General features: G+C 42.1%; 1 protein-coding gene across 1 annotated transcript in view; it reads left to right on the top strand.

The window, feature by feature from the left end:
• The window catches only part of Fgd6 (FYVE, RhoGEF and PH domain containing 6), a 108,825-nt gene that overhangs the window by 67,932 nt on the left and 29,921 nt on the right, over positions 1-10,972 (top strand). The window contains exons 7-8 of the mRNA XM_021204981.1: positions 1,260-1,416; positions 4,015-4,102. Of these exons, the coding sequence (XP_021060640.1) occupies positions 1,260-1,416; positions 4,015-4,102 (245 nt within the window). The remainder of the gene's footprint in view (positions 1-1,259; positions 1,417-4,014; positions 4,103-10,972) is intronic.

Here is a 10,972-nt window from a genome sequence, read left to right as displayed (position 1 = left end):
TCTCTCTCTCTCTCTCTCTCTCTCCCCCCGCCGCCTGCTGGCAGTTCAGTTTGGTTGGGGTAGAGTCTTGAGAAACAAGGAACTGTCGTTAAGGAATCCCAGGCCTTTCAGCTACCACCACCCCGTGTAATAGGAGCAGCATGCGTGTTGCCTCCTTGTCTAGCTGATTTTTTTGAAATAAGTTATTATATTGAATTTTTTTCAGTGCCTCGATTTGTAGCTGCCCTGGCTTAGGAACCACTATGTAATGTAGTCTGATCTTGAACTCAGAGTGATCCTCCTGTCTCGCCCTTCCGAGTACCAGAATTATAGGAGTGAGCCACCATACTTAACAGCCATTTCATTTTCCAGGGTTTGGCTATCTACTGTGCTGGTTGGTTATCTATGTATGATAAGTGTATCATATTGTACACATAATATACAAAGGTCTTACTTTCTTGGAACAGACATTCAAGTGGGGCTTAGTCAAAGGCCACAACATGGGAATGGACTCTGGTGTGTTTAAAGACCACAAAGAAGTTCTGCAGTATAGGAAATGGGGAAGAGAATCATGTCCTGGGTCTGACAGACAGGAAAGCGTAGTAGCCCATGTGTGTATGGAATGCATCTTTATTCTCAGTGCAGTAGAAGGTCCTTGGAGCTGGGTGTCAGAGCACTGAGCTGTAATCATAGCAGGAGAGAAGCTGAAACAGGCAGATCGTGAGTTCAAGGCTAGTGTCTGGGTAGCTTAGTAAAACCATCTACACACACACACACACACACACACACACACACACACACACACACACTGAAAGGAAGCCGTCATTGGAAATCACACAATAGGATGTACATTTTTTAGACTCTTGCTGCTCTGAAGAACAGAATCGAGAGGACAAGAATGGAAAAAGGGAGACCAGTCAGAGATGACAGTTTGGACAAGATGGGTTTGTGGCAGGGCCAGTGATGAAGAGCAGCCATCTTGGATAGTTTGGGTTTTTGTTTTATTTATTTATTTATTTATTTAGGCATTTTGGCATTTTCGAGATGGTTTCTCTGTGTAGTCCTGGCTGTCCTAGAACTCATTCTGTAGACCAGGCTGGCCTCGAACTCAGAAATCTGCCTGCCTCTGCCTCCCAATTGCTAGGATTAAAGGCGTGTCACCACTGCCCGACTTGGGTAGGTTTTGAAGAGGGGGAAAAAAAGAGAGGAGCTTGTGACATAGCTGTGCCTCAGACACATTAATGACTGCATTTGTGTTTTTGTGTATCCTCTATCCATAGGACAGAACAACAAAGAATTGCTGATATCTTTGTAAAGAAGGGGCCATACTTAAAAATGTATTCCACATACATCAAAGAATTTGATAAGAACATTGCTTTGCTGGATGAGCAGTGCAAGAAAAATCCAGGATTCGCCGCGGTTGTCAGAGAATTCGAGGTAATTGCTATCGTATAATGTTCAGCTTTTTTCTTTTTTCTTTTTTCTTTTTTTTTTTTATTCCTTAGTCTTTTATGGTCATTGAAAACAAAATGTTTGAATAAAAAGATAAAATATAATCTCCTTTGCCAGGCAGTGGTGGCTTTTACTCTCAGCAGTTGGGAGGCAGAGGCAGGCAGATCTCTGAGTTAGACACTAGCCTGCTCTACATAGTGAGTTCCAGGACAGAGAAACNCTNTCTCAAAAATAAATAAATAAATAAATAAATAAATAAATAAATAAATAAATAAATAGATGATAATAATAATAATCTCTTCTAAATCTTAGGGATTAATTGATCAAATAAACCAGTGAAAATTCACACAGTCCAAGATTCCGTTCTGAAGATCTATTGTTGCACATTGTACTGTTTAAATCGGGCAGACAATATTCTGATTAGAGGTAGTTAGCTAGTTAGTTTGTTTAAAACAAGGTTTCACTGTATAACCACAATGGCCTGGAAATCCTGGCTTTCGGTTCCCATCAGCTGGCTGTGGCAGCGCAGGCCTGTGCTCCCAGGACATGAGAAGCTGAGGCAGAAAGATGAGAAATTTAGCTCATCCCTAGGTACATACCGAATTCCTGTCAGCATGGATACCATGAACCCCTGTCTCAGAAACCAAAAGAGGGCTAACAAGCTAGCTCAGAGCATGAAGGTGCTTGTTGCCATGTTTGGGATCCCACGTGTGGCAGGAGAGAACTGACTCCTGAAAGCTGTCCCCTGACCTCAGCATGCATGCTGGGGCACATGTGCACCAAACACCTACACACATGCGTGCATGTGCGCGCGTATGCGCGTACACACACACACACACACACACACACACACACACACACACACACACACACTAAATAAACTAAGGAGTCAACAAATAATCTTAGTTCTTTAAGCCTGTGGTCAAATCATATATACTTATGATCTTAGCCACTTTGTATATAATTCTGTCGCATGAAATATTGTGCAACGATCTTTCTAAAACCTGCACGGTCTTGCAAAATTGAAATTCCATGGCCATTAAACATTAACTTGTCCTTCTCTTCCACCCTGACTGGCCATCCCGATTCTGCCTTCTGCCTTGATGAATTTGAATATGAAGGAATCCTTTCCTATTTTCAGACTAACATTTTCTTCTATTTGTCTGACAGCTTCACATACAATAATGGAAAGGAACATAATTTTTGTTAGATAAGTAAATAAATGGTTTTAGCATCAAAGTTAAAATCTTTGCCTTTACTTTATTTTATGTACCAGCTAAAGCTTTGTGTTGTGACTGAAAGTTTGGAGGTGCAAATTTGTTAGGATAAACTGATAATGATATTGCACACTGTATCCCAGACTCGCCTCTGGTCGTGGTTTTGCAGTCAGAGCTGTATTTGATCCCTGGTCCACCTGCCTCTACCTCCTGAGCACTTGCATTGCATACTTTTCAAAAACAATTAGTTTAATTTTTACTCTTATCAATTTGGGTTACTATATTTTAGTGTTTATTTCTTTTACTAAAATGGTCAGTAAAGTCTAGCCTCACAAAATAAGGAGTGAAAAGTTTCAAAAATATTATAGTGTTGCAGATTTTTACTTTATACTCCTTTGTGCAAGAGGCAACTACTTATGCTTTGAAAATAATTTGCAGTCTTTCCTGCTCTTCCTCTCCTCTCCTCTCAATGCCATCCATAAAAGGAGGCATCACTGGGTATCACGGTACATCCTATAATCCTAGCACCCAGAGAGCCAGCCTGAGCCGCATAGAAGGTTCTGTCTCGTAGGCAGTGCAAGGACACATGCGCATGCTCATCTTGATCCTACCACGCAGTCAGCTCCCTGACTGAACGAAGCTCAGGAATAGACTGAAATAACTGTTTATTCTACATACCAAGGGAGACAGTTTTAAGGAGAATCACATGGCTTATTGGTCAAGTCAGAATGTCCCAAGGCTAGCAATATACCTCAGGAGCAGCACATGTGCTTGGCATTTGCCATGCCCTGGGTTCTACGCCCAGCACATACACACCCCCAAGGAAGATATTACAGTCAGGCGTATTCATTCTGACCTGCCTGTCTTTTACTCGTCCAACAAGATCTTTACATTCTTCATTCTCCTAAGGGCACTTAGTGAGACTGCTCTGAGCTTTAATTTCTGCAGCACTCCCAGCACCCTGTTGTTACGATGTGTTAAGTATATTGACCACAGGGCTCTGACTATCGTTTGAATCTAACCACCAATAGTTTCAGATCTGCTTCCTTATTTAAGAGGTCATGCATTCCCTTCTTGGTTAGGATTGAACTGACAGATGTCCCTTGAGTGGAAGCTAGGACATCCCCAGTAGGGACTGCAACTGTGGACACCACACTCTGTGGGATGGTTGTGAACCAGTGCTCTTAGAAGCAGCAGCTTCAGAATCAGTGGAGAGGTGGGTTTGATGGTTCCAGTCAGTCTCCCTGGCTGCAAGACCACTGCGTCTTACAAAAGGAAGCATCTCTGAATTCTCTTCGTATGTGCTGGATTCTCTGCTTCTGAAAACCCAATGGGCTTACTTTGAATGCCTTGTTTTTCCCTTCAGATGAGCCCTCGATGTGCCAACCTGGCCCTGAAGCACTACCTGCTAAAGCCAGTTCAGAGGATCCCTCAGTACAGGCTGCTACTGACAGGTGAGGGTCTCCAAACCTTACCAGCCAAGTGGCGCCACATGCCCTTACTGAGCACAGCCTTTCCTAAGCATGCCCTCTTTGTCTTCCCTAACCACTACCTGGTAGATGAACTGCATCACTAGAACTGAACCACTTTGGCTTTTTGACCATCCAGCGTCCACACTTGCCTCAGGGCACTCATGTAGGTCGCATGTGCCCTCTGTTCTGAGCATCGTTCACCACATCAACCCTCATCCTGTGTTGTTTCACTCCAGTAATGTTATTAATCCCAAGGAGGTATTTTTTCACCTCCTGTAAGCTTGTACAGCACTGTCCTGGTGACCCTAATACTTTCCTCTGTTGTTTTGAGGATTGATTAATGAACTAAATTATATGCATGATCCTTATGAATAAGACATTGTGCATAGTAAGTTCTAATAATATTAGCTGTTCTTAGCAATCGTGACAGTATCCTTTCTGTTATTATTTGGGTATATTGACTATCGTTTGCAAGGTTTTAGACTTTTGGGAGTTTACAAGGGAATATGAGGTATGATTTGGATGAATGCACATGTACTTGGGTACTTTTATTCCCTGACTCTTTAAAACTTACCATTATAACATACACAAGATACTAAGCTTGTAAAGATTAGGTGGTTTGATGTCATAACAGAAACTAATACACATAATGTTGGTGCCAAAGATACCATCTTATGTATTCTGTTATGTCTACTGATATTTGCTGAAATGTATTGAGGAGGGAGAGAAATTTTATATATATGTATATATATACATGTATGTATATATATGTATATATACATGTATGTATATATGTATATATACATGTATGTATATATACGTATATATACATGTATGTATATATACGTATATATACATGTATGTATATATATGTATACACACACATATATATATATACATTATACTTTGTGTCAAAGTGGATAAGAACATTGAAATGCCACTACAGCTCAATAGATAGATATATGGGGTTTGGTATCAATAGAATGTGAGGTACTTGGCTGTGACTATCGTCCTTGGAAAAATGATGTGCATTCTGTCTCCTTAGTCAGGTGCTCCTAAACCAAGAGTATTAGAGGTGTATGTGAACACTGGAAAAGCAGCTTTTGCTCAGGTTCCTTGAGCAGATGTGACAGGCTTTCCTGGATTGGTCGTGATAAGATGGGAGGTCCTTTTCTTTCTGACCTGGGACCTGCCAGCCAAGGTGTATCAAGAGCTGAATTTGAATTCCTAACTGTAAATTAGGCACTGGATTTCTCTCTAGAATAACACAAAGCTACACAAATAGTTTGAGGAAATCCTGCCCATCTGCCTTCCTCTGCTCCTGGCTGAGATTATTAATTTACAGGACAAGAGGAAGTGCTGACACGCAGTGTTTTTGCTAGATAAATCTGATGTTCTGTTGTAACGAGCTACTCAGTAGCACTGGCCATTGTCACAGCAGTGGAAGGAGGATTGCTTTTAGTGGCCAAAGACAACTGTGGCTACAGATGTGAGAAGGAAGGATCCAGCTACTGAAAATGAAAATGTAAAAGATATCTTTTCCCCCTGTACTGTGGCTGGTCTACGTGTTCAAAAGCTGCCTGTGTTTAAGTTAGATTGAATGCTAAGTTGTTTTGGGTGGAGAAATGAGAAAAACAAACTTTTAAAACTATGTGTGTTGTCTTTTTAAGACAAGTTTCATTGTGGAGACAACAAAGTTTACCTCAAACTACTTGCATTTCCTCCTCAGCCTCTTGAATGCTGGGATTACAGGCAAGCGTCATCATTCATGACATTTTATTACGTTTACTTACTTGTTCGTGTGTTGTGTGAGGTATGTGTGCACATGTGTGCCATAACACACGTGTGAATGACAGAGGACAACTTGCAAGAGTCTATCTGTTTCTAAGAAAATGGATTTGGGGCTGTGGGTGCAGCTGAGTTGGTAAAGTGCTTGCCTGGTAGGCCTGAAGCCTTGGATACATGGGGCATGGTGGCATGTGTCTGTAATCAAAGCAAACAGACTTTTTGTTGTTGTTTTATAATGCCAACATCATGTGAGACTAGACTCTCAAGTTTTTCTTCTTTCAAGGGGTTGGTGGGTTCTTAAGTTTTAATTTTAATGTTGTTTGAGGCAAAGTTTTGTCATGCAGTCCTGGCTGCTTTAGTAATTGCTATTGTAGCCCAGACTGGCTTCAGATTCACTAATCCTCCTGCTTCAGACTAATAAGTGCTAGAATTATAGATATATTCCAACACATTAGCTCTTGGAGTTATTTTCATTTTGGTATATATTTTTGAAAAGCATATAGATATAGTCTGTACAAGAGCCTAGGCTGGCCTAGAATGCATTATTTAACCTAAGCTTCCTGGAACTTGTAGGAATCTTCTTATATGTATGTATGTGTGTGCATATATATGTATGTATGCCTATATATGTGTGTGTGTATATATATATATATATATATATATATATATACCTATATATACGTCATGCATGCTTGGTGCTCATCAAAATCAGAAAGAGTGTATCAGATGCTCTGGAACTGGAGTTAGAGGTGGCTGTGGCCCACCCTAGAGAGCTGGGAATTGAACCTGAGTCCTCACTAAAAGCAATACAGGCTCTTAACTGCGGAGCCATCTCTCCAGTCTGGATGTTAAGTCTTAAGTCTGCATCTGTTTAATTGATTAACTGGGGTCCCATGTTTGGAAAACCAAGTTCAAATGGCTTAATCCTCCCAAGGCCTTGCAGTTTCAAGTGTAGGGACCTTACAGTAGAGAAAAGGAACAATAAGCCTTTGTTTGAATCAGCTGCTGACGCTGATTATCATCTAGGTGGTTCGCAGAGTAGGGAAAGATTCCTGCCTGCCTCCCTGTAAGTATACTTGAACTTGCCTCTGTTTCATGACTCAGGGAGTCTGAGAAATGCATAGACAAAGGACTGATAAGATGTGATATTTCTCTCAGAGAATAGTGAGTGGTGTCCCCACAGGCAGTGGTCTCTGCTGCTGTTTAGCCACCCTGGGTTTTTGTTTAGTTTAGTTTAGTTTTGTTTTGTTTTTCAGTGTTTTTCACCCATAGGAGAACTTGAGTTCTCTCTCCATTGGAGTAAAAAAAATCCAACTAAATTCTTAGTGGAAGTCCTTGTTGATCCTCCAGTTATAAAGCATGTGGCCATGACTCGTATCCTCAAGCACCACTAAAATAAATCCAGTAGTTCTTGGTAGTAGTTCCCTAAAATGTACTCAAAATAAGATCTTTGTGGATGCATATAGTGTGAAGTGCTCAGGGATGCACTGTGAGTGAGTTACCTATGAATTCCCAATGCTTTTACATTTCACTCTTGTGTTGACTGGTCAAGGCTTATGCATCACAGTCAGGCCCTGTCCTGAGTGTGTGGGATGCCAGATCCTCTTGAGTTGGAAAGGATGGAAATTATGAAGTGGCAGGCAGGAGGAAAGCAGACACCGCACAGTCGCAGGGTCAGTTGCTTCTTTCTCATCTCTTGGAGGAACAAGCTATCTGGGACTCATGGATCTTGACCCCATATCAAAGACCAACTGAAAGGCTTAGGAAACAATAGTTGCTCCTTTTCTTGACGTTCAGAATCCTCCTGCAAGAGCACCATGAATGTGCTGGGTGGACAGATCACTACACAGTGTTTGATATTGAAAGCAGACTTCCATGACTCAGGCCCTTCCACAAGCACTAAGCTCCCTTCCTGGTAGGATCTCCAGGTTCTCCTTTCCCTTCGTTCCTGCTCCTGTTGTGATCCAGGTCAGAGTTTTCTCCACCCACCCACTCCATGCTATAGAAATGTCTTCATACTGGCCGTGCCACCTAATATCATTCCCTGCTTCATTTCCCTGCCTAAGGTGTATGTACTTTGATCCTGCTTATTCGATGGTGCTGATTGATCTACTTGTTACTTAATGCATTTGCCTATTTACGTTTGTAGTAGGAATTGCTCCAAGACCCCAGGCCTGCTCAGCAGGTTCAGACAGTCAGCTGATCCCAGCATTCCCTTGCATACTAGGAAAGTCGAGAGCACACTTATCTACAGTCTAGAGACCTCGGTTTCTAGCCCCAGCTTCTGCAGCTCTTACTTCCCTTTGCTGAAGTGTGGCCTCCCAGGCTCAGGGCTCAGTTTTCTCATTCATTGATCACTCCCTCAGCACGTGCTACAGACCAGCCCTGTCCTGGACACCGGGGAAGGGCAGACAGCACAGTAATGGCCCTTGCCTCACAGGCCGTCCTCTTGGAGGCTGTGTCAGCTACTCAGGTTACCACTGCGCTCCTCTTCTCTCCCTAAAATGTGTGTGTGTCTTGCCACCTGTGAGTTTTGGAAGGGTCACCTCTTCCCTTCGAAGGGCTCTTTTATGCACATAAAAATATGTAAGTAATATAAAAGCCAAATCCCTTTTCATCTTCTGTTGTTTGAAAATGACTCATAGACTTTTTTGGACTTTTTTAATTCTACCTATATTCTATAATAGAATTTTTCTCCATAAGAGCCTTTTTTTTTTTTTTAATTTAGGGAACATTGTTACATTGATATTGAAGGAAGTCGAATCAGGAAGGCTCACTGAGGAAAAAGTATATTGAAAAGTATATAATTTAAAATGTTGCTGAAAATCTTTTCCGCTTCCACAGCTATGGGGAAACAGCCGTCCTTTGAACTTTGATTCATTGTAATTTCTTTGATCTTGTTCAAAATATGTGTGTTCTATTAAAGTTGTTTTAGTGATATGCTTTATGACTCTTTCCTGTAGTCTTTGCCTTTGTCTGAGGTGACATTAATTGCCTCTAGCTTTTAGAAATCTGAGACTTTCAATGTTGGTAGAAAATGGGATATTAAAAACATGTGTTAGAGTGTTCTGAGACTGTGAACGTGAGTGACAGGCAGGCTCAGCTGCAGACTTAGAATGGTAAAAGTCCTTATTGAGAACCCCTGTAGCAAGTATTTTATTTTAAAACCAAAGCTATTCTGTGCATCAAAAGTCATTTTGAATCGGGCTTAGTGGCCCATACCTTTAATCACAGCACTAGGGAGCACCGGCGGCCAGCATGTCTACATAGCAATTCCCAGGCCAGCCAGGGTTGCCTAGTAAGACCCTGTCTCAGAACACACACACACACACACACACACACACACACACACACCACACTAAACACGTCATCTCAACATTTTCTGTAGGTCACAACTTGCTATTAAAAGAGTGATGGTCGTACCTTAGACAAAGAATTTACTTTCTCACACATCCAGGGGCTTTGATGGAGGCATTTCTAGCCATGTGAGATAGGGGGATAGTGCCATTCAGTTAATTAGCCCAGCTCCTAGGCTGTTGTAAATCATTCTTAATTGTAGTTTTAGGAAGCCATTTTAAGAGATCCTATTAAATAAGTTATATCTGCAGAAATATTTAAATGTTTTGGAAAGGCCCGACGACCTAAGTACCAAGCACATTGTGTGCCTTTTGTGTATGTGTGTCTGTCTTTGGCCTTTGAGACAGTCTCGTGTGGCCCTCACCAGCCTACCGCTTCCTATGGAGTCCTCCTGGATTCATGTTGTAGAGCTAGGATTCCAGCATGCAGCCTTGCCTGCTTCACAGAGTACTGGGCCTTGGACTCAAGGCTTTGTGCTCGCTAGGCAAATGCTCTAGCACCTGAACTGCACACTCAGACCTGTTCTGTTGTGTTGTTGTTTTGAGACATGGTTCCTGTGGCCCAGGCGACCTCAGATTCATGATGTAGGCAAGGCTGACCTTGAGCATCCCGTCCTCCCAAATGCCGGGATTGCAGGCAAGTGTGCTTCTTCAGTACTGAGTTAAATAAGACCTGATGGGAGATGGAGTGATTTAGAGATAGTGCCAATAAGAGTATGCAGTATTCTGTGTTGTCTGCCTCAACCATAATTTGTCATAAAATATCTGGGATTTCAATGGTAATAAAGTCACAAATGTTGTTAATACTTCAGAGATTTGCTACCAAGATTCCTGGTTGATAGAAACTCTTATTTCATATCAAGGTTCATGAAAATGGAGCTGGGTGAGATAGCTCATGCCTTTAATACCAGCACCTGGGAGGCAGAAGCAGGTGGATCTTTGAGTTCGAGGCCAGCCTGGTCTGCTTTGCTAGTTCCAAGACAGCCAGAGCCACACAGGGAGACCCTGTTTTATAGAAACAAAACAATAAAGGTTAGTGCAAATCTATTCTGCCGGTTTCTAGTCTGCTAGTTTTGTGTGCTCAGTTTTGTCTATTCAAGGTTGCAGAAAACCCAAGTTCTACCAGTGGAGATTGCTACAAAGTTATTCTTCTATCCTTAGTGCAAGTTTGACCCAGATTCCCTGAAAGGAGCCAAATGCCTCTGTTTCTGGGACTTGTTTTGGCAGAGATTTAGTGAGCAGAATGTGTCGCTAGAGTCTCTCTCACAGCCTTTGTCAGAAGTGGGGACTCACAGGAAGTGTTCCAATTGGAGAAACCATGGAAATTCAGCTACACTTGAACTCATTCTGACGCTTAGATTTGCTTTATTCTTCATTTGGCTGCTGCATAGTGAAGTACACTTGTCTTCCTAAGTCTAACTTTGTTGTGTTTGTAGGACGGCAGGGACAAATATGGGCGAGAGTTCCTTTACACTTCAGAGTGCCTTAAATGTGCCAGAGGCCCTTTCTGTGACCTTGAGATTCCCGATTGATCAACCGACAGCCTTGATCGCTCACTCAGTAAGAAAGGGAGTCTTGGAAAGCTCAGAATCATCTCTCAAAGGCTCCCTTTGCATTTGACTCCTCTCCAGGGCACTCTAGGCATGCCTCACCAGTGTAAGAAGGCTGTGTAGCTGGGTCCACCCATCCTAAGACGTGCCATTAGATC

Source organism: Mus pahari, chromosome 9 (assembly GCF_900095145.1).
Source record: "Mus pahari chromosome 9, PAHARI_EIJ_v1.1, whole genome shotgun sequence".
NCBI lineage: Eukaryota > Metazoa > Chordata > Mammalia > Rodentia > Muridae > Mus > Mus pahari.
The sequence above is the reverse complement of the archived record's forward strand: the minus strand, read 5'-3'. Positions and strand labels throughout refer to the sequence as shown.